This window comes from Nerophis lumbriciformis, linkage group LG07 (assembly GCF_033978685.3).
Source record: "Nerophis lumbriciformis linkage group LG07, RoL_Nlum_v2.1, whole genome shotgun sequence".
In the NCBI taxonomy this organism is placed as follows: Eukaryota; Metazoa; Chordata; class Actinopteri; order Syngnathiformes; family Syngnathidae; genus Nerophis; species Nerophis lumbriciformis.
Window position 1 is genome coordinate 5,238,331 of NC_084554.2, and position 26,759 is coordinate 5,265,089.

The 26,759-nt window shown below is 34.7% G+C and overlaps 1 protein-coding gene across 1 annotated transcript in view; it reads left to right on the top strand.

The window, feature by feature from the left end:
• Window positions 1-26,759, top strand: part of map3k8 (mitogen-activated protein kinase kinase kinase 8) — a 60,183-nt gene that overhangs the window by 2,350 nt on the left and 31,074 nt on the right. Inside the window, exons 2-3 of the mRNA XM_061965915.1 lie at window positions 4,095-4,455; window positions 4,528-4,698. Of these exons, the coding sequence (XP_061821899.1) occupies window positions 4,095-4,455; window positions 4,528-4,698 (532 nt within the window). The remainder of the gene's footprint in view (window positions 1-4,094; window positions 4,456-4,527; window positions 4,699-26,759) is intronic.

A 26,759-nucleotide genomic window follows, 5' to 3' on the forward strand; every position in this document is an offset into this window, starting at 1 on the left:
TAAGTCTTTGATCAGCATTCCTCAACTTTCTCAGGTCTTTTTTGCCACTTGTGCCAGCTTTTTTGAAACATGTCGCAGGCATCAAATTCCAAATGAGCTAATATTTGCGATTAATAACAAAGTTTTCCAGTTCGAACGTTAAATATCTTGTCTTTGCAGTCTATTCAATTGAATGTAAGTTTAAAAGGATTTACAAATCAATTTTTTATGTTTTTATTTAGCATTTACACAACGTGACAACTTCACTGGTTTCGGGTGTTGCAGTTCAAGCACGGGGGTCGTAAATGTTTACATGCATATACTGATATATTGCATTTACAGATGTAGCGACCAACTGTAGGTACTGACAGTGGTTTTCTGAGGTGTTCCTGAGCCCATGTGGTGATATCCTTTACACACCGATGTCGTTTTTACATGCATTACCGCCTGAGGGATCGAAGGTCCGTAATGTCATCGATCACGTGCGGTGATTTCTCCGGATTCTCCGAACCTTTTGATGATATTACGGACCCTAGTTCTTAAACAATTTGCTCGGGCATTTGTTGACAAAGTGGTGACCCTCACCCCGTCCTTGTTTGTGAACGACCTGAGCATTTCATAGAAGCTGCTTTTATACCCAACCGTGGCACCCACCTGTTCCCAATTAGCCTGCTCACCTGCGGGATGTTCCAAATAAGTGTTTGATGCGCATTCCTCAACTTTCTCAGGTCTTTTTTGCCACTTGTGCCAGCTTTTTTGAAAAAAAATTCCAAATGAGCTAATATTTGCAATTAATAACAAAGTTTTCTAGTTGGAATGTTAAATATCTTGTCTTTGCAGTCTATTCAATTGAATATAAGTTGAAAAGGATTTACAAATCATTTTTTTTATGTTTTTATTTACACAACGTGACAACTTCACTTGTTTCGGGTGTTGTAGTTCAAGCACAGGGGTCGTCAATGTTTACATGCATATACTGATATATTGCATTTGCAGATGTAGCGACCGACTGTAGGTACTGACGGTGGTTTTCTGAAGTGTTCCTGAGCCCATGTGGTGATATCCTTTACACACCGATGTCGCTTTTTCATGCAGTACCGCCTGAGGGATCGAAGGTCCGTAATGTCATCGATCACGTGCAGTGATTTCTCCGGATTCTCTGATTATTTTGATGATATTACGGACCCTAGTTCTTAAACAATTTGCTCGGGCATTTGTTGACAAAGTGGTGACCCTCGCCCCGTCCTTGTTTGTGAACGACCTGAGCATTTCATGGAAGCTGCTTTCATACCCAACCGTGGCACCCGCCTGTTCCCAATTAGCCTGTTCACCTGCAAATAAGTCTTTGATGAGCATTCCTCAACTTCCTCCGGTCTTTTTTGCCACTTGTGCCAGCTTTTTTGAAAAAAAATTCCAAATGAGCTAATATTTGCGATTAATAACAACGTTTTCCAGTTCGAACGTTAAATATCTTGTCTTTGCAGTCTATTCAATTGAATGTAAGTTTAAAAGGATTTACAAATCATTTTCTATGTTTTTATTTAGCATTTACACAACGTGACAACTTCACTGGATTCGGGTGTTGTAGTTCAAGCACAGGGGTCGTCAATGTTTACATGCATATACTGATATATATTGCATTTACAGATGTAGCGACCGACTGTAGGTACTGACAGTGGTTTTCTGAAGTGTTCCTGAGCCCATGTGGTGATATCCTTTACACACCGATGTCGCTTTTTCATGCAGTACCGCCTGAGGGATCGAAGGTCCGTAATATCATCGATCACGTGCGGGGATTTCTCCGGATTCTCTGATTATTTTGATGATATTACGGACCCTAGTTCTTAAACAATTTGCTCAGGCATTTGTTGACAAAGTGGTGACCCTCGCCCCCGTCCTTGTTTGTGAACGACCTGAGCATTTCATGGAAGTCTGCTTTTATACCCAATCGTGGCACCCACCTGTTCCCAATTAGCCTGTTCACCTGCAAATAAGTCTTTGATGAGCATTCCTCAACTTCCTCAGGTCTTTTTTGCTACTTGTGCCAGCTTTTTTGAAACATGTCGCAGGCATCAAATTCCAAATGAGCTAATATTTGCGATTAATAACAACGTTTTCCAGTTCAAACGTTAAATATCTTGTCTGAATTAGCCTGTTCACCTGCGGGATGTTCCAAATAAGTCTTTGATCAGCATTCCTCAACTTTCTCAGGTCTTTTTTGCCACTTGTGCCAGCTTTTTTGAAACATGTCGCAGGCATCAAACTCCAAATGAGCTAATATTTGCGATTAATAACAACGTTTTCCAGTTCCAACGTTAAATATCTTGTCTTTGCAGTCTATTCAATTGAATATAAGTTGAAAAGGATTTACAAATCATTTTTTTATGTTTTTATTTAGCATTTACACAACGTGACAACTTCACTCGTTTCGGGTGTTGTAGTTCAAGCACGGGGGTCGTAAATGTTTACATGCATATACTGATATATATTGCATTTACAGATGTAGCGACCGACTGTAGGTACTGACAGTGGTTTTCTGAGGTGTTCCTGAGCCCATGTGGTGATATCCTTTACACACCGATGTCGCTTTTTCATGCAGTAACGCCTGAGGGATCGAAGGTCCGTAATATCATCGATCACGTGCAGTGATTTCTCCGGATTCTCTGAACCTTTTGATGATATTACGGACCCTAGTTCTTAAACAATTTGCTCGGGCATTTGTTGACAAAGTGGTGACCCTCGCCCCCGTCCTTGTTTGTGAACGACCTGAGCATTTCATGGAAGTCTGCTTTTTTACCCAATCGTGGCACCCACCTGTTCCCAATTAGCCTGTTCACCTGTGGGATGTTCCAAATAAGTGTTTGATGAGCATTCCTCAACTTCCTAAGGTCTTTTTTGCCACTTGTGCCAGCTTTTTGGAAAAAAAATTCCAAATGAACTAATATTTGCGATTAATAACAAAGTTTTCCAGTTCGAACGTTAAATATCTTGTCTTTGCAGTCTATTCAATTGAATGTAAGTTGAAAAGGATTTACAAATCATTTTTTTTATGTTTTTATTTACACAACGTGACAACTTCACTTGTTTCGGGTGTTGTAGTTCAAGCACAGGGGTCGTAAATGTTTACATGCATATACTGATGTATTGCATTTACAGATGTAGCGACCAACTGTAGGTACTGACAGTGGTTTTCGGAAGTGTTCCTGAGCCCATGTGGTGATATCCTTTACACACCGATGTCGTTTTTACATGCATTACCGCCTGAGGGATCGAAGGGCCGTAATATCATCGATCACGTGCGGTGATTTCTACGGATTCTCTGATTATTTTGATGATATTACGGACCCTAGTTCTTAAACAATTTGCTCAGGCATTTGTTGACAAAGTGGTGACCCTCGCCCCCGTCCTTGTTTGTGAACGACCTGAGCATTTCATGGAAGTCTGCTTTTATACCCAATCGTGGCACCCACCTGTTCCCAATTAGCCCGTTCACCTGTGGGATGTTCCAAATAAGTCTTTGATCAGCATTCCTCAACTTCCTCCGGTCTTTTTTGCCACTTGTGCCAGCTTTTTTGAAAAAAAAATTCCAAATGAGCTAATATTTGCGATTAATAACAACGTTTTCCAGTTCGAACGTTAAATATCTTGTCTTTGCAGTCTATTCAATTGAATGTAAGTTGAAAAGGATTTACAAATCATTTTTTATGTTTTTATTTAGCATTTACACAACGTGACAACTTCACTTGTTTCGGGTGTTGTAGTTCAAGCACAGGGGTCGTCAATGTTTACATGCATATACTGATATATATTGCATTTACAGATGTAGCGACCGACTGTAGGTACTGACGGTGGTTTTCTGAAGTGTTCCTGAGCCCATGTGGTGATATCCTTTACACACCGATGTCGTTTTTACATGCATTACCGCCTGAGGGATCGAAGGTCCGTAATATCATCGATCACGTGCGGTGATTTCTCCGGATTCTCTGATTATTTTGATGATATTACGGACCCTAGTTCTTAAACAATTTGACAACTTCACTGGTTTCGGGTGTTGTAGTTCAAGCACAGGGGTCGTAAATGTTTACATGCATATACTGATATATTTTCTGCTCCAGTGAGGGGGGACACGTCCACGGACACAAAATGGAGTACAATTATGACGACCACATCCAACTTCTGTTGGCTCATATGAACATCGAGGACATCATCAACGCCGCCGAGAGCCTCTATCAGCTGGAGGAAAAAGACGAGGACGGGGGCTTGTCTTTGGAAGGGCAGGCTCTGTCCCCCGTGCGAATGGACGGCGGCGAAGAGGCGGGAGAATTTGCCTGCCAGCCGAAGGACCACACCAACGGGGATGGCGGCGTGCGGTACGGGACCGTGACGGACCTCCTCTCCTTTGTCAACCTGCTCTCCGACACGCAAGCCACGGCCCTGCAGCACCCGTCCGAGGAGACGGGGGTCCTGCTGAACAAAGTGGGTGCCTTCGGGGTTCCGACTTAGACGACAAAAAGCGCCCGCTTTAACTCACCCGCGCTTTACCCGCAGAAGGACCTGGCGGTGAAGAACGGCCGCTACAAGATCAACAAGGACGTGCTCCTGTACGCCTGGCAGCTGACCTACAGGAGTCGAGGCTCGGACCTGGTCCCAAAGGGCTCCTTTGGGAAAGTCCACTTGGCGCAGGACGTGACCACACGCAAGAGGATGGCTTGTAAACTGGTGAGTTCTCCCGGGATACTTCTTCCGCTTATCCGAGGTCGGGTCGCGGGGGCAGCAGCCTAAGCAGGGAAGCCCGGACTTCCCTCTCCCCAGCCGCTTCGTCCAGCTCCTCCCGGGGGATCCCGAGGCGTTCCCAGGTTGTGTAGTCTACCCAACGTGTCCTGGGTCTTCCCCGTGGCCTCCTATCGGTCGGATATGCCCTAAACACCTCCCTAGGGAGGCGTTTAGGTGGCATCCTGACCAGATGCCCGAACCACCTCATCTGGCTCCTCTCCATGTGGAGGAGCAGCGGATTTACTTTGAGCTCCCCCCGGATGACAGAGCTTCTCACCCTATACATTATGGGCGCAATATGTAATATGTACAATATACACACTGCAAGTATTTATATAATGTAGTAACAGACACCTTCATAACAATATGTAATATGTACAATATACACACTGCAAGTATATATATAATGTAGTAACAGACACCTTCATAACAATATGTAATATGTTTTATGTACACACTGCAAGTATATATATATATATATATATATATATATATATAAAATGTAATAACAGACACCTCCATAACAATATGTAATAAGTAAAAAGTACACACTGCAAGTATATATATATTGTAGTAACAGACACCTTCATAACAATATGTAATATGTACAATATACACACTGCAAGTATATATATATAATGTAATAACAGACACCTTCATAACAATATGTACTATGTACAATATACACACTGCAAGCATATATGTATAATGTAGTAACAGACACCTTCATAACTATATGTAATATGTACAATATACACACTGCAAGTATATATATAATGTAGTAACAGACACCTTCATAACAATATGTAATATGTACAATACACACACTGCAAGTATATATATAATGTGGTAACAGACACTTTCATACCATACCATACCAACTTTATTTATAAAGCCCTTTAAAAACAACCACAGTTGAAGAACAAAGGGCTGTAACAACACATAACAATATGTATTATGTCTTATGTACAAACTGCAAGTATATATATAATGTAGTAACAAACACCTTCATAACAATATGTAATATGTACAATATACACACTGCAAGTATATATATATAATGTAGTAACAGACACCTTCATAACAATATGTAATATGTACAATATAAACACTGCAAGTATATATATAATGTAGTAAAAGACACCTTCATAACAATATGTAATATGTACAATAACAATATGTAATATGTACAATATACACACTGCAAGTATTTATATAATGTAGTAACAGACACTTTCATACCATACCATACCAACTTTATTTATAAAGCCCTTTATAAACAACCACAGTTGAAGAACAAAGGGCTGTAACAACACATAACAATATGTAGTATGTTTTATGTACAAACTGCAAGTATATATATAATGTAGTAACAAACACCTTCATAACAATATGTAATATGCTTTATGTACAAACTGCAAGTATATATATAATGTAGTAACAAACACCTTCATAACAATATGTAATACGGTATGTGCAATATACACACTGCAAGTACCGGTATATATATAATGTAGTAACAGACACCTTCATAACAATATGTAATATGTATAATATACACACTGCAGGTATATATATATAATGTAGTAACAGACACCTTCATAACAATATGTAATATGTACAATATACACACTGCAAGTATATATATAATGTAGTAAAAGACACCTTCATAACAATATGTAATATGTACAATACACACACTGCAAGTATATATATATAATGTAGTAACAGACACCTTCATAACAATATGTAATATGTACAATATACACACTGCAACTATATATATAATGTAGTAAGAGACACCTTCATAACAATATGTAATATGTACAATATACACACTGCAAGTATATATATATAATGTAGTAACAGACACCTTCATAACAATATGTAATATGTACAATATACACACTGCAAGTATATATATAATGTAGTAACAGACACCTTCATAACAATATGTAATATGTACAATATACACACTGCAAGTATATATGTAATGTAGTAACAGACACTTTCATAACAATATGTAATATGTACAATATAAACACTGCAAGTATATATATAATGTAGTAAAAGACACCTTCATAACAATATGTAATATGTACAATATACACACTGCAAGTATTTATATAATGTAGTAACAGACACTTTCATACCATACCATACCAACTTTATTTATAAAGCCCTTTAAAAACAACCACAGTTGAAGAACAAAGGGCTGTAACAACACATAACAATATGTAATATGTTTTATGTACAAACTGCAAGTATATATATAATGTAGTAACAAACACCTTCATAACAATATGTAATATGCTTTATGTACAAACTGCAAGTATATATATAATGTAGTAACAAACACCTTCATAACAATATGTAATACGGTATGTGCAATATACACACTGCAAGTATATATATAATGTAGTAACAGACACCTTCATAACAATATGTAATATGTATAATATACACACTGCAGGTATATATATATATAATGTAGTAACAGACACCTTCATAACAATATGTAATATGTACAATATACACACTGCAAGTATATATATAATGTAGTAAAAGACACCTTCATAACAATATGTAATATGTACAATACACACACTGCAAGTATATATATATAATGTAGTAACAGACACCTTCATAACAATATGTAATATGTACAATATACACACTGCAAGTATATATATAATGTAGTAACAGACACCTTCATAACAATATGTAATGTGTTTTATGTACACACTGCAAGTATGTATATATATATATATATATATATATATATATATATATATATATATATATATATATATATATAAAATGTAATAACAGACACCTCCATAACAATATGTAATAAGTAAAAAGTACACACTGCAAGTATATATATAATGTAGTAACAGACACCTTCATAACAATATGTAATATGTACAATATACAAACTGCAAGTATATATATAATGTAGTAACAGACACTTTCATAACAATATGTAATATGTACTATATACACACTGCAAGTATATATATAATGTAGTAACAGACACCTTCATAACAATATGTAATATATATACAATATACACACTGCAAGTATATATATAATGTAGTAACAGACACCTTCATAACAATATGTAATATGTACAATATACACACTGCAAGTATATATATATAATGTAGTAACAGACACCTTCATAACAATATGTAATATGTACAATATACACACTGCAAGTATATATATATATATATATATATATATATATATATATAAAATGTAATAACAGACACCTCCATAACAATATGTAATAAGTAAAAAGTACACACTGCAAGTATATATATAATGTAGTAACAGACACCTTCATAACAATATGTAATATGTACAATATACACACTGCAAGTATATATATAATGTAGTAACAGACACTTTCATAACAATATGTAATATGTACAATATACAAACTGCAAGTATATATATAATGTAGTAACAGACACTTTCATAACAATATGTAATATGTACAATATACACACTGCAAGTATATATATAATGTAGTAACAGACACCTTCATAACAATATGTAATATGTACAATATACACACTGCAAGTATATATATAATGTAGTAACAGACACCTTCATAACAATATGTAATATGTAAAATATACACACTGCAAGTATATATATAATGTAGTAACAGACACCTTCATAACAATATGTAATATGTTTTATGTACACACTGCAAGTATATATATAATGTAGTAACAGACACCATCATAACAATATGTAATATGTTTTATGTACACACTGCAAGTATATATATATAATGTAGTAACAGACACCTTCATAACAATATGTAATATGTACAATATACACACTGCAAGTATATATATATAATATAGTAACAAACACCTTCATAACAATATGTAATATGTACAATATACACACTGCAAGTATATATATAATGTAGTAACAGACACTTTCATAACAATATGTAATATGTACAATATACACACTGCAAGTATATATATAATGTTGTAACAGACACCTTCATAACTATATGTAATATGTACAATATACACACTACAAGTATATATATATAATGTAGTAACAGACACCTTCATAACAATATGTAATATGTACAATATACACACTGCAAGTATATATATAATGTAGTAACAGACACCTTCATAACAATATGTAATATGTACAATATAAACACTGCAAGTATATATATAATGTAGTAAAAGACACCTTCATAACAATATGTAATATGTACAATATACACACTGCAAGTATTTATATAATGTAGTAACAGACACTTTCATACCATACCATACCAACTTTATTTATAAAGCCTTTTATATGTTTTATGTACAAACTGCAAGTATATATATAATGTAGTAACAAACACCTTCATAACAATATGTAATATGTACAATATACACACTGCAAGTATATATATATAATGTAGTAACAGACACCTTCATAACAATATGTAATATGTACAATATAAACACTGCAAGTATATCTATAATGTAGTAAAAGACACCTTCATAACAATATGTAATATGTACAATATACACACTGCAAGTATTTATATAATGTAGTAACAGACACTTTCATACCATACCATACCAACTTTATTTATAAAGCCTTTTAAAAACAACCACAGTTGAAGAACAAAGGGCTGTAACAACACATAACAATATGTAATATGTTTTATGTACAAACTGAAAGTATATATATAATGTAGTAACAAACACCTTCATAACAATATGTAATATGCTTTATGTACAAACTGCAAGTATATATATAATGTAGTAACAAACACCTTCATAACAATATGTAATACGGTATGTGCAATATACACACTGCAAGTATATATATAATGTAGTAACAGACACCTTCATAACAATATGTAATATGTATAATATACACACTGCAGGTATATATATATATAATGTAGTAACAGACACCTTCATAACAATATGTAATATGTACAATATACACACTGCAAGTATATATATAATGTAGTAAAAGACACCTTCATAACAATATGTAATATGTACAATACACACACTGCAAGTATATATATATAATGTAGTAACAGACACCTTCATAACAATATGTAATATGTACAATATACACACTGCAAGTATATATATAATGTAGTAACAGACACCTTCATAACAATATGTAATGTGTTTTATGTACACACTGCAAGTATATATATATATATATATATATATATATATATATATATATATATATATATATAAAATGTAATAACAGACACCTCCATAACAATATGTAATAAGTAAAAAGTACACACTGCAAGTATATATATAATGTAGTAACAGACACCTTCATAACAATATGTAATATGTACAATATACAAACTGCAAGTATATATATAATGTAGTAACAGACACTTTCATAACAATATGTAATATGTACTATATACACACTGCAAGTATATATATAATGTAGTAACAGACACCTTCATAACAATATGTAATATATATACAATATACACACTGCAAGTATATATATAATGTAGTAACAGACACCTTCATAACAATATGTAATATGTACAATATACACACTGCAAGTATATATATATAATGTAGTAACAGACACCTTCATAACAATATGCAATATGTACAATATACACACTGCAAGTATATATATATATATATATATATATATATATATATATATATATATATATATATATATATATATATAAAATGTAATAACAGACACCTCCATAACAATATGTAATAAGTAAAAAGTACACACTGCAAGTATATATATAATGTAGTAACAGACACCTTCATAACAATATGTAATATGTACAATATACACACTGCAAGTATATATATAATGTAGTAACAGACACTTTCATAACAATATGTAATATGTACAATATACAAACTGCAAGTATATATATAATGTAGTAACAGACACTTTCATAACAATATGTAATATGTACAATATACACACTGCAAGTATATATATAATGTAGTAACAGACACCTTCATAACAATATGTAATATGTACAATATACACACTGCAAGTATATATATAATGTAGTAACAGACACCTTCATAACAATATGTAATATGTAAAATATACACACTGCAAGTATATATATAATGTAGTAACAGACACCTTCATAACAATATGTAATATGTTTTATGTACACACTGCAAGTATATATATAATGTAGTAACAGACACCATCATAACAATATGTAATATGTTTTATGTACACACTGCAAGTATATATATATAATGTAGTAACAGACACCTTCATAACAATATGTAATATGTACAATATACACACTGCAAGTATATATATATAATATAGTAACAAACACCTTCATAACAATATGTAATATGTACAATATACACACTGCAAGTATATATATAATGTAGTAACAGACACTTTCATAACAATATGTAATATGTACAATATACACACTGCAAGTATATATATAATGTTGTAACAGACACCTTCATAACTATATGTAATATGTACAATATACACACTACAAGTATATATATATAATGTAGTAACAGACACCTTCATAACAATATGTAATATGTACAATATACACACTGCAAGTATATATATAATGTAGTAACAGACACCTTCATAACAATATGTAATATGTACAATATACACACTGCAAGTATATATATACTGTAGTAACAGACACCTTCATAACAATATGTAATATGTACAATATACACACTGCAAGTATATATATATAATGTAGTAACAGACACCTTCATAACAATATGTAATATGTACAATATACACACTGCAAGTATATATATATATATATATATATATATATATATATATATATATATATATATATATAAAATGTAATAACAGACACCTCCATAACAATATGTAATAAGTAAAAAGTACACACTGCAAGTATATATATAATGTAGTAACAGACACCTTCATAACAATATGTAATATGTACAATATACACACTGCAAGTATATATATAATGTAGTAACAGACACTTTCATAACAATATGTAATATGTACAATATACAAACTGCAAGTATATATATAATGTAGTAACAGACACTTTCATAACAATATGTAATATGTACAATATACACACTGCAAGTATATATATAATGTAGTAACAGACACCTTCATAACAATATGTAATATGTACAATATACACACTGCAAGTATATATATAATGTAGTAACAGACACCTTCATAACAATATGTAATATGTAAAATATACACACTGCAAGTATATATATAATGTAGTAACAGACACCTTCATAACAATATGTAATATGTTTTATGTACACACTGCAAGTATATATATAATGTAGTAACAGACACCATCATAACAATATGTAATATGTTTTATGTACACACTGCAAGTATATATATATAATGTAGTAACAGACACCTTCATAACAATATGTAATATGTACAATATACACACTGCAAGTATATATATATAATATAGTAACAAACACCTTCATAACAATATGTAATATGTACAATATACACACTGCAAGTATATATATAATGTAGTAACAGACACTTTCATAACAATATGTAATATGTACAATATACACACTGCAAGTATATATATAATGTAGTAACAGACACCTTCATAACAATATGTAATATGTACAATATACACACTGCAAGTATATATATATAATGTAGTAACAGACACTTTCATACCATACCATACCAACTTTATTCATAAAGCCCTTTAAAAACAACCACAGTTGAAGAACAAAGGACTGTAACAACACATAACAATATGTAATATGTCTTATGTACAAACTGCAAGTATATATATAATGTAGTAACAAACACCTTCATAACAATATGTAATATGTACAATATACACACTGCAAGTATATATATATAATGTAGTAACAGACACCTTCATAACAATATGTAATATGTACAATATAAACACTGCAAGTATATATATAATGTAGTAAAAGACACCTTCATAACAATATGTAATATGTACAATATACACACTGCAAGTATTTATATAATGTAGTAACAGACACTTTCATACCATACCATACCAACTTTATTTATAAAGCCCTTTAAAAACAACCACAGTTGAAGAACAAAGGGCTGTAACAACACATAACAATATGTATTATGTTTTATGTACAAACTGCAAGTATATATATAATGTAGTAACAAACACCTTCATAACAATATGTAATATGTACAATATACACACTGCAAGTATATATATATAATGTAGTAACAGACACCTTCATAACAATATGTAATATGTACAATATACACACTGCAAGTATATATATAATGTAGTAAAAGACACCTTCATAACAATATGTAATATGTACAATATACACACTGCAAGTATATATATATAATGTAGTAACAGACACCTTCATAACAATATGTAATATGTACAATATACACACTGCAAGTATTTATATAATGTAGTAACAGACACTTTCATACCATACCATACCAACTTTATTTATAAAGCCCTTTAAAAACAACCACAGTTGAAGAACAAAGGGCTGTAACAACACATAACAATATGTAATATGTTTTATGTACAAACTGCAAGTATATATATAATGTAGTAACAAACACCTTCATAACAATATGTAATATGCTTTATGTACAAACTGCAAGTATATATATAATGTAGTAACAAACACCTTCATAACAATATGTAATACGGTATGTGCAATATACACACTGCAAGTATATATATAATGTAGTAACAGACACCTTCATAACAATATGTAATATGTATAATATACACACTGCAGGTATATATATATAATGTAGTAACAGACACCTTCATAACAATATGTAATATGTAAAATATACACACTGCAAGTATATATATAATGTAGTAAAAGACACCTTCATAACAATATGTAATATGTACAATACACACACTGCAAGTATATATATATAATGTAGTAACAGACACCTTCATAACAATATGTAATATGTACAATATAAACACTGCAAGTATATATATAATGTAGTAAAAGACACCTTCATAACAATATGTAATATGTACAATATACACACTGCAAGTATATATATAATGTAGTAACAGACACCTTCATAACAATATGTAATATGTACAATATACACACTGCAAGTATGTATATAATGCAGTAACAGACACCTTCATAACAATATGTAATATGTACAATATACACACTGCAAGTATATATATAATGTAGTAGCAGACACCTTCATAACAATATGTAATATGTACAATATACACACTGCAAGTATATATATAATGTAGTAACAGACACCTTCATAACAATATGTAATATGTACAATATACACACTGCAAGTATATATATATATATAATGTAATAACAGACACCTTCATAACAATATGTAATATGTACAATATACACACTGCAAGTATATATATAATGTAGTAACAGACACCTTCATAACAATATGTAATATGTACAATATACACACTGCAAGTATATATGTATAATGTAGTAACAGACACCTTCATAACAATATGTAATATGTACAATATACACACTGCAAGTATATATATAATGTAGTAACAGACACCTTCATAACAATATGTAATATGTACAATATACACACTGCAAGTATATAAATATATATATATATATATATATATATATATATATATATATATATATATATAATGTAGTAACAAACACCTTCATAACAATATGTAATATGTACAATATACACACTGCAAGTATATATATAATGTTGTAACAGACACCTTCATAACAATATGTAAAAAGCACAATATTTACCGTATTTTGATCATTTTAATCATTTCCGGGACTGATTTATTCCGTGCATTGATGTGTTTCCATAGCAACACACGTCTGACTTCTGGCAACATATGTGTTCCTACTTCCGGAATCAAACACGAGTGTGTTTTCTCGTCATGGCAGACTTGGTAACAGACAACGAAGACGACTATTTTTGGACAAATGAGGATTTACAACCGTATACTTTTTGAAGCTGAATATACTGCTGCTTATAGAAGCGAGCATGGAGGAAGAGTGAGACATTGAAGCAGACAGAAGCGATTTTGAGGCTGTAAATATGGAAATTGGAGACAAGCTATTTCAACATAAATGGAGTGCTTCTCAGAAATCATCTCCAGCTGGGAGTGTCCTATCGCAGTGTTGTGTATTACAAACTCGAACGCATTTTGTGTTAAAGTAGAAGCTTGCTTACCTCTTGCCGTAGTTAGCTTTTACGGTTAGTACCGATATGTTAGTACGCCACAAAAATAGTTCCTCAGTGTTCCCTCTTACAATAACAATGTTGCTACAGTTTGGTTATTAGGGCCCGCATGGCCCATTGCATAAGGACTCCCAAAGGGAGTCCTTATGCAATGGGACATAAGGACCTATTGAATTTGTAAGGTTTTATTATTATTATTCTTCCGCAACTTTGCGCTGTAATTTGGCCCCCTTTAGCATACTTCAAAACTCACCAATTTTTACACACACATCAGTAATATACGGCAAAACTTTTTATCAAAAACCAAACCCCAAAACTCAAAATTGCGCTCTAGCGCCCCTTAGAAAGAAAACTGCTAATAACTCCCAGAATGTTGTAGAGACATGAAACAAAAACCTTTATGTAGGTCTTACTTAGACCTACTTTTCATTAATTAATTTCCTCGGGCAAAAATCAACAGGAAGTTGGCAATTCCCCCTTCAAGACAAAAATGTACTAAAAACAGTCACTTTTGCCTTTTTGAGCTGTAATTTGACCCCCTTAACATGCTTGAAAACTCACCGAACTTAACACACACATCAGGACTGGCAAAAATTGCCATCTAATAAAAAAAACCTAACCTCAAATCTCAAAAATTGCGCTCTAGCGCAATTTTTGAATAAAACGCAGAAAAAACTGCTCCTCGAAAGAAAAAAATGACAAAACTGCCTGTAACTCCCACTGGGAAGGTCGGAGAGACATGAAACAAAAACCTCTATGTAGGTCTCACTTAGACCTACATTTCATAAATTGACAACCCCCAGCAAAAATCAACAGGAAGTTTGCTATTCCCCCTTCAAAACAAAAATGTACTAAAAACAGTCACTTTTGCCTCTTTGAGCTGTAATTTGACCCCCTTAACATGCTTCAAAACTCACCGAACTTAATACACACATCAGGACTGGCAAAAATTGCCATCTAATAAAAAAACCTAACCTCAAATCTCAAAATTGCGCTCTAGCGCAATTTGTGAATAAAACGCAGAAAAAACTGCTCCTCGAAAGAAAAAAATGACAAAACTGCCTGTAACTCCCACTGGGAAGGTCGGAGAGACATGAAACGAAAACCTATATGTAGGTCTCACTTAGACCTACATTTCATAAATTGACAACCCCCAGCAAAAATCAACAGGAAGTTTGCTATTCCCCCTTCAAAACAAAAATGTACTAAAAACAGTCACTTTTGCCTCTTTGAGCTGTAATTTGACCCCCTTAACATGCTTCAAAACTCACCGAACTTAATACACACATCAGGACTGGCAAAAATTGCCATCTAATAAAAAAACCTAACCTCAAATCTCAAAATTGCGCTCTAGCGCAATTTTTGAATAAAACGCAGAAAAAACTGCTCCTCGAAAGAAAAAAAATGACAAAACTGCCTGTAACTCCCACTGGGAAGGTCGGAGAGACATGAAACAAAAACCTCTATGTAGGTCTCACTTAGACCTACATTTCATAAATTGACAACCCCCAGCAAAAATCAACAGGAAGTTTGCTATTCCCCCTTCAAAACAAAAATGTACTAAAAACAGTCACTTTTGCCTCTTTGAGCTGTAATTTGACCCCCTTAACATGCTTCAAAACTCACCGAACTTAATACACACATCAGGACTGGCAAAAATTGCCATCTAATAAAAAAACCTAACCTCAAATCTCAAAATTGCGCTCTAGCGCAATTTTTTAATAAAGCGCAGAAAAAAACTGCTCCTCGAAAGAAAAAAAATGACAAACCTGCCTGTAACTCCCACTGGGAAGGTCGGAGAGACATGAAACAAAAACCTCTATGTAGGTCTCACTTAGACCTACATTTCATAAATTGACAACCCCCAGCAAAAATCAACAGGAAGTTTGCTATTCCCCCTTCAAAACAAAAATGTACTAAAAACAGTCACTTTTGCCTCTTTGAGCTGTAATTTGACCCCCTTAACATGCTTGAAAACTCACCGAACTTAATACACACATCAGGACTGGCAAAAATTGCCATCTAATAAAAAAACCTAACCTCAAATCTCAAAATTGCGCTCTAGCGCAATTTTTGAATAAAACGCAGAAAAAACTGCTCCTCGAAAGAAAAAAAATGACAAAACTGCCTGTAACTCCCACTGGGAAGGTCGGAGAGACATGAAACAAAAACCTCTATGTAGGTCTCACTTAGACCTATATTTCATAATTTGACAACCCCCAGCAAAAATCAACAGGAAGTTTGCTATTCCCCCTTCAAAACAAAAATGTACTAAAAACAGTCACTTTTGCCTCTTTGAGCTGTAATTTGACCCCCTTAACATGCTTCAAAACTCACCGAACTTAATACACACATCAGGACTGGCAAAAATTGCCATCTAATAAAAAAAACCTAACCTCAAATCTCAAAATTGCACTCTAGCGCAATTTCTGAATAAAACGCAGAAAAAACTGCTCCTCGAAAGAAAAAAAATGACAAAACTGCCTGTAACTCCCACTGGGAAGGTCGGAGAGACATGAAACAAAAACCTCTATGTAGGTCTCACTTAGACCTACATTTCATAAATTGACAACCCCCAGCAAAAATCAACAGGAAGTTTGCTATTCCCCCTTCAAAACAAAAATGTACTAAAAACAGTCACTTTTGCCTCTTTGAGCTGTAATTTGACCCCCTTAACATGCTTGAAAACTCACCGAACTTAATACACACATTAGGACTGGCAAAAATTGCCATCTAATAAAAAAACCTAACCTCAAATCTCAGCGCAATTTTTGAATAAAACACAGAAAAAACTGCTCCTCGAAAGAAAAAAATGACAAAACTGCCTGTAACTCCCACTGGGAAGGTCGGAGAGACATGAAACAAAAACCTCTATGTAGGTCTCACTTAGACCTACATTTCATAAATTGACAACCCCCAGCAAAAATCAACAGGAAGTTTGCTATTCCCCCTTCAAAACAAAAATGTACTAAAAACAGTCACTTTTGCCTCTTTGAGCTGTAATTTGACCCCCTTAACATGCTTCAAAACTCACCGAACTTAATACACACATCAGGACTGGCAAAAATTGCCATCTAATAAAAAAAACCTAACCTCAAATCTCAAAATTGCGCTCTAGCGCAATTTTTGAATAAAACGCAGAAAAAACTGCTCCTCGAAAGAAAAAAATGACAAAACTGCCTGTAACTCCCACTGGGAAGGTCGGAGAGACATGAAACATAAACCTCTATGTAGGTCTCACTTAGACCTACATTTCATAAATTGACAACCACCAGCAAAAATCAACAGGAAGTTTGCTATTCCCCTTCAAAACAAAAATGTACTAAAAACAGTCACTTTTGCCTCTTTGAGCTGTAATTTGACCCCCTTAACATGCTTGAAAACTCACCGAACTTAATACACACATCAGGACTGGCAAAAATTGCCATCTAATAAAAAAACCTAACCTCAAATCTCAAAATTGCGCTCTAGCGCAATTTTTGAATAAAACGCAGAAAAAACTGCTCCTCGAAAGAAAAAAAATGACAAAACTGCCTGTAACTCCCACTGGGAAGGTCGGAGAGACATGAAACAAAAACCTCTATGTAGGTCTCACTTAGACCTACATTTCATAAATTGACAACCCCCAGCAAAAATCAACAGGAAGTTTGCTATTCCCCCTTCAAAACAAAAATGTACTAAAAACAGTCACTTTTGCCTCTTTGAGCTGTAATTTGACCCCCTTAACATGCTTGAAAACTCACCGAACTTAATACACACATTAGGACTGGCAAAAATTGCCATCTAATAAAAAAACCTAACCTCAAATCTCAGCGCAATTTTTGAATAAAACACAGAAAAAACTGCTCCTCGAAAGAAAAAAATGACAAAACTGCCTGTAACTCCCACTGGGAAGGTCAGAGAGACATGAAACAAAAACCTCTATGTAGGTCTCACTTAGACCTACATTTCATAAATTGACAACCCCCAGCAAAAATCAACAGGAAGTTTGCTATTCCCCCTTCAAGACAAAAATGTACTAAAAACAGTCACTTTTGCCTCTTTGAGCTGTAATTTGACCCCCTTAACATGCTTCAAAACTCACCGAACTTAATACACACATCAGGACTGTCAAAAATTGCCATCTAATAAATAAACCTAACCTCAAATCTCAAAATTGCGCTCTATTTTTGAATAAAACGCAGAAAAAACTGCTCCTCGAAAGAAAAAAAATGACAAAACTGCCTGTAACTCCCACTGGGAAGGTCGGAGAGACATGAAACAAAAACCTCTATGTAGGTCTCACTTAGACCTACATTTCATAAATTGACAACCCCCAGCAAAAATCAACAGGAAGTTTGCTATTCCCCCTTCAAGACAAAAATGTACTAAAAACAGTCACTTTTGCCTCTTTGAGCTGTAATTTGACCCCCTTAACATGCTTCAAAACTCACCGAACTTAATACACACATCAGGACTGGCAAAAATTGCCATCTAATAAAAAAAAACCTAACCTCAAATCTCAAAATTGCGCTCTAGCGCAATTTTTGAATAAAACGCAGAAAAAACTGCTCCTCGAAAGAAAAAAAAATGACAAAACTGCCTGTAACTCCCACTGGGAAGGTCAGAGAGACATGAAACAAAAACCTCTATGTAGGTCTCACTTAGACCTACATTTCATAAATTGACAACCCCCAGCAAAAATCAACAGGAAGTTTGCTATTCCCCCTTCAAAACAAAAATGTACTAAAAACAGTCACTTTTGCTTCTTTGAGCTGTAATTTGACCCCCTTAACATGCTTCAAAACTCACCGAACTTAATACACACATCAGGACTGGCAAAAATTGCCATCTAATAAAAAAACCTAACCTCAAATCTCAAAATTGCGCTGTAGCGCAATTTTTGAATAAAACGCAGAAAAAACTGCTCCTCGAAAGAAAAAAAATGACAAAACTGCCTGTAACTCCCACTGGGAAGGTCGGAGAGACATGAAACAAAAACCTCTATGTAGGTCTCACTTAGACCTACATTTCATAAATTGACAACCCCCAGCAAAAATCAACAGGAAGTTTGCTATTCCCCCTTCAAAACAAAAATTTACTAAAAACAGTCACTTTTGCCTCTTTGAGCTGTAATTTGACCCCCTTAACATGCTTCAAAACTCACCGAACTTAATACACACATCAGGACTGGCAAAAATTGCCATCTAATAAAAAAAACTAACCTCAAATCTCAGCGCAATTTTTGAATAAAACGCAGAAAAAACTGCTCCTCGAAAGAAAAAAAAATGACAAAACTGCCTGTAACTCCCACTGGAGAGGTCGGAGAGACATGAAACAAAAACCTCTATGTAGGTCTCACTTAGACCTACATTTCATAAATTGACAACCCCCAGCAAAAATCAACAGGAAGTTTGCTATTCCCCCTTCAAAACAAAAATGTACTAAAAACAGTCACTTTTGCCTCTTTGAGCTGTAATTTGACCCCCTTAACATGCTTCAAAACTCACCGAACTTAATACACACATCAGGACTGGCAAAAATTGCCATCTAATAAAAAAACCTAACCTCAAATCTCAGCGCAATTTTTGAATAAAACGCAGAAAAAACTGCTCCTCGAAAGAAAAAATGACAAAACTGCCTGTAACTCCCACTGGGAAGGTTGGAGAGACATGAAACAAAAACCTCTATGTAGGTCTCACTTAGACCTACATTTCATAAATTGACAACCCCCAGCAAAAATCAACAGGAAGTTTGCTATTCCCCCTTCAAAACAAAAATGTACTAAAAACAGTCACTTTTGCCTCTTTGAGCTGTAATTTGACCCCCTTAACATGCTTGAAAACTCACCGAACTTAATACACACATCAGGACTGGCAAAAATTGCCATCTAATAAAAAAACCTAACCTCAAATCTCAAAATTGCGCTCTAGCGCAATTTTTGAATAAAACGCAGAAAAAACTGCTCCTCGAAAGAAAAAAATGACAAAACTGCCTGTAACTCCCACTGGGAAGGTCGTAGAGACATGAAACAAAAACCTCTATGTAGGTCTCACTTAGACCTATATTTCATAAATTGACAACCCCCAGCAAAAATCAACAGGAAGTTTGCTATTCCCCCTTCAAAACAAAAATGTACTAAAAACAGTCACTTTTGCCTCTTTGAGCTGTAATTTGACCCCCTTAACATGCTTCAAAACTCACCGAACTTAATACACACATCAGGACTGGCAAAAATTGCCATCTAATAAAAAAACCTAACCTCAAATCTCAAAATTGCGCTCTAGCGCAATTTTTGAATAAAACGCAGAAAAAACTGCTCCTCGAAAGAAGAAAAATGACAAAACTGCCTGTAACTCCCACTGGGAAGGTCGGAGAGACATGAAACAAAAACCTCTCTGTAGGTCTCACTTAGACCTACATTTCATAAATTGACAACCCCGAGCAAAAATCAACAGGAAGTTTGCTATTCCCCCTTCAAAACAAAAATTTACTAAAAACAGTCACTTTTGCCTCTTTGAGCTGTAATTTGACCCCCTTAACATGCTTCAAAACTCACCGAACTTAATACACACATCAGGACTGGCAAAAATTGTCATCTAATAAAAAAACCTAACCTCAAATCTCAGCGCAATTTTTGAATAAAACGCAGAAAAAACTGCTCCTCGAAAGAAAAAAATGACAAAACTGCCTGTAACTCCCACTGGGAAGGTCGGAGAGACATGAAACAAAAACCTCTATGTAGGTCTCACTTAGACCTACATTTCATAAATTGACAACCCCCAGCAAAAATCAACAGGAAGTTTGCTATTCCCCCTTCAAGACAAAAATGTACTAAAAACAGTCACTTTTGCCTCTTTGAGCTGTAATTTGACCCCCTTAACATGCTTCAAAACTCACCGAACTTAATACACACATCAGGACTGTCAAAAATTGCCATCTAATAAATAAACCTAACCTCAAATCTCAAAATTGCGCTCTATTTTTGAATAAAACGCAGAAAAAACTGCTCCTCGAAAGAAAAAAAATGACAAAACTGCCTGTAACTCCCACTGGGAAGGTCGGAGAGACATGAAACAAAAACCTCTATGTAGGTCTCACTTAGACCTACATTTCATAAATTGACAACCCCCAGCAAAAATCAACAGGAAGTTTGCTATTCCCCCTTCAAGACAAAAATGTACTAAAAACAGTCACTTTTGCCTCTTTGAGCTGTAATTTGACCCCCTTAACATGCTTCAAAACTCACCGAACTTAATACACACATCAGGACTGGCAAAAATTGCCATCTAATAAAAAAAAACCTAACCTCAAATCTCAAAATTGCGCTCTAGCGCAATTTTTGAATAAAACGCAGAAAAAACTGCTCCTCGAAAGAAAAAAAAATGACAAAACTGCCTGTAACTCCCACTGGGAAGGTCAGAGAGACATGAAACAAAAACCTCTATGTAGGTCTCACTTAGACCTACATTTCATAAATTGACAACCCCCAGCAAAAATCAACAGGAAGTTTGCTATTCCCCCTTCAAAACAAAAATGTACTAAAAACAGTCACTTTTGCTTCTTTGAGCTGTAATTTGACCCCCTTAACATGCTTCAAAACTCACCGAACTTAATACACACATCAGGACTGGCAAAAATTGCCATCTAATAAAAAAACCTAACCTCAAATCTCAAAATTGCGCTGTAGCGCAATTTTTGAATAAAACGCAGAAAAAACTGCTCCTCGAAAGAAAAAAAATGACAAAACTGCCTGTAACTCCCACTGGGAAGGTCGGAGAGACATGAAACAAAAACCTCTATGTAGGTCTCACTTAGACCTACATTTCATAAATTGACAACCCCCAGCAAAAATCAACAGGAAGTTTGCTATTCCCCCTTCAAAACAAAAATTTACTAAAAACAGTCACCTTTGCCTCTTTGAGCTGTAATTTGACCCCCTTAACATGCTTCAAAACTCACCGAACTTAATACACACATCAGGACTGGCAAAAATTGTCATGTAATAAAAAAACCTAACCTCAAATCTCACAATTGCGCTCTAGCGCAATTTTTGAATAAAGCGCAGAAAAAACTGCTCCTCGAAAGAAAAAAAATGACAAAACTGCCTGTAACTCCCACTGGGAAGGTCGGAGAGACATGAAACAAAAACTTCTATGTAGGTCTCACTTAGACCTACATTTCATAAATTGACAACCCCCAGCAAAAATCAACAGGAAGTTTGCTATTCCCCCTTCAAAACAAAAATGTACTAAAAACAGTCACTTTTGCCTCTTTGAGCTGTAATTTGACCCCCTTAACATGCTTCAAAACTCACCGAACTTAATACACACATCAGGACTGGCAAAAATTGCCATCTAATAAAAAAAACCTAACCTCAAATCTCAAAAATTGCGCTGTTTTTGAATAAAACGCAGAAAAAACTGCTCCTCGAAAGAAAAAAATGACAAAACTGCCTGTAACTCCCACTGGGAAGGTCGGAGAGACATGAAACAAAAACCTCTATGTAGGTCTCACTTAGACCTACATTTCATAAATTGACAACCCCTAGCAAAAATCAACAGGAAGTTTGCTATTCCCCCTTCAAAACAAAAATGTACTAAAAACAGTCACTTTTGCCTCTTTGAGCTGTAATTTGACCCCCTTAACATGCTTGAAAACTCACCGAACTTAATACACACATCAGGACTGGCAACAATTGCCATCTAATAAAAAAAACTAACCTCAAATCTCAGCGCAATTTTTGAATAAAACGCAGAAAAAACTGCTCCTCGAAAAAAAAAAATGACAAAACTGCCTGTAACCCCCACTGGGAAGGTCGGAGAGACATGAAACAAAAACCTCTATGTAGGTCTCACTTAGACCTACATTTCATAAATTGACAACCCCCAGCAAAAATCAACAGGAAGTTTGCTATTCCCCCTTCAAAACAAAAATGTACTATAAACAGTCACTTTTGCCTCTTTGAGCTGTAATTTGACCCCCTTAACATGCTTCAAAACTCACCGAACTTAATACACACATCAGGACTGGCAAAAATTGCCATCTAATAAAAAAACCTAACCTCAAATCTCAAAATTGCGCTCTAGCGCAATTTTTGAATAAAACGCAGAAAAAACTGCTCCTCGAAAGAAAAAAAATGACAAAACTGCCTGTAACTCCCACTGGGAAGGTCGGAGAGACATGAAACAAAAACCTCTATGTAGGTCTCACTTAGACCTACATTTCATAAATTGACAACCCCCAGCAAAAATCAACAGGAAGTTTGCTATTCCCCCTTCAAAACAAAAATGTACTAAAAACAGTCACTTTTGCCTCTTTGAGCTGTAATTTGACCCCCTTAACATGCTTCAAAACTCACCGAACTTAATACACACATCAGGACTGGCAAAAATTGCCATCTAATAAAAAAAACCTAACCTCAAATCTCAAAATTGCGCTCTAGCGCAATTTTTGAATAAAACGCAGAAAAAACTGCTCCTCGAAAAAAAAAAAAAAGACAAAACTGCCTGTAACTCCCACTGGGAAGGTCGGAGAGACATGAAGCAAAAACCTCTATGTAGGTCTCACTTAGACCTACATTTCATAAATTGACAACCCCCAGCAAAAATCAACAGGAAGTTTGCTATTCCCCCTTCAAAACAAATTTTTTGTAAAAACCGGTCACCTTCCTTCAAAAACTATCTCCTCTGAGCGCGTTTGTCGTTTCGGCTTCAAACTAACACAGGAGAGAGATTAAACCCTTGTGTATAAAATAACAGAGCAGCGTTGTAATACCTGCTCCGGTTTTGATTTTATGACCCTTCAAAGACCCGCTGCGCTGCTATTCTTTTAAGATGGCTGCTTAAAAGCAGGAAGCACCAACGTGCCCACACAATGCAGACAAGGTAGGTACACTAGACAAAAGTCTTGGGACACTTCAGACTAAAAGTAGACAAAAGTATTGGGACACTTAGGACTAGCACCTGCCAAATACGCGGGCCCGACCAACGCTGCTTGCAGCTTTAATTATACATGTTACACAACGTAAATGAAGTATTGTTGACGCTTTTTGAATTGCATTTTTAAAGCGATTTAGAGGTAGAATTGATTGATAACATTTTCTGCATAATGCCAGTCACTTAGATTGAGAATACCTTTATAAGTTAGAAAGCAAAAACTTCTTATCTCTCATAATGATTGTGAATGACAAAAAAAATAAAAAATAAAAAATAAAAATAAGTGCAGTTCCCCTTTAAGTTGAGGTAAGGCTCCAAACATACTTTATTTTTACAATATAAGCAAAGTAAGGGATAATAACAACAAACAAACAAAAAAAGCAATCTGAACCCACTTGAACTATGTTCTGGAATGAAAGTGGGTGTCATTTGAAGTGTTCTGGTAAAGCAGAAGAGGAACTTCTTAAAAAAAAAAGACATTATTACAAAATGTGCAAGAAAGGAAATTCACAACGGGTCGCTGTCAACGTGGTTGTATGCGAGTTGTTTAGGTGTGTCTTGCATAAGGGGTAGAAATGGATGCACGGCACTCTAATCATGTTTTTGTGTACTGCAGTTGTACTTGCATGCTTACGTCACATGTGTAATCTGTACACACGGAACATATTTACACTCGAGGAAGAGAGGGGTTTCTGGTAAGATAATATCATTAGAAAGCTATGTTGACTCAGTGGAGTGTACACACACACACACACACACACACATGCACACACACACACACACAGCTTCCTGGCATCAGTTTATGATGCATTGATTTCAGTGGCAGTACTGTCACCATTTAACCGTGGGGTGATGACATCATCCGCTAGTTTGACCCAATCCAAACAACCTTTCCTAGTCATGGTGCAGGAAAAAAAAAATTAAACACACATAAGTCAATCTTCTCACTGAAATGTGTGGATATTATAAACAACGTTCCATAACTATAAACATCTTTAAAGAGATAGTCATGTCAGTGTCCATGGTGTGTACTTTCCTGTTATCAGAAGCACTGCATACACTTATATGACCCAATCCAAACAACCTTTCCTAGTCATGGTGCAGGGAAAAAAAAGTCAAAACATATAAGTCAATCTTCTCACTGAAATGTGTGGATATTATAAAAAACGTGCTATCATCATAAAAAATTCGAAAGAGATAATGTCAGTGTCGATGGTGTGTACTTTCCTGTTGTCAGAAGCCCTGCATACACTTATATAACTCAATCCAAACAACCTTTCCTAGTCATGGTGCAGGAAAAAAAAAATTCTAACAAAAAGTCAACACACATTGGTGTGTACTTTCCTGTTATCAGAACCACTGCATTACTTATGTAACACACATTGGTGTGTTCTTTCCTTGTTATCAGAAGCACTGCATTTACTTATGTGACCCAATCCAAACAAGCTTTGTTAGTCATGGTGCAGAAAAAAAAAAAATTCTAACAAAAAGTCAACACACATAGGTCAATCTTCTTTCTGAAATGTGTGGATATTATAAAAAAAACGTGCCATCACTATAAAAAATTTCAACGAGATAGTCATGTCAGTATCCATGGTGTGTATTTTCCTGTTATCAGAATCAATCAATCAATCAATCAATGTTTATTTATATAGCCTTAAATCACAAGCGTCTCAAAGGGCTGCACAAGCCACAACGATATCATCCTCGGTACAAAGCCCACATAAGGGCAAGGAAAAACTCACCCCAGTGGGACGTCGATGTGAATGACTATGAGAAACCTTGGAGAGGACCGCATATGTGGGTAACCCTCACACCCCCCCC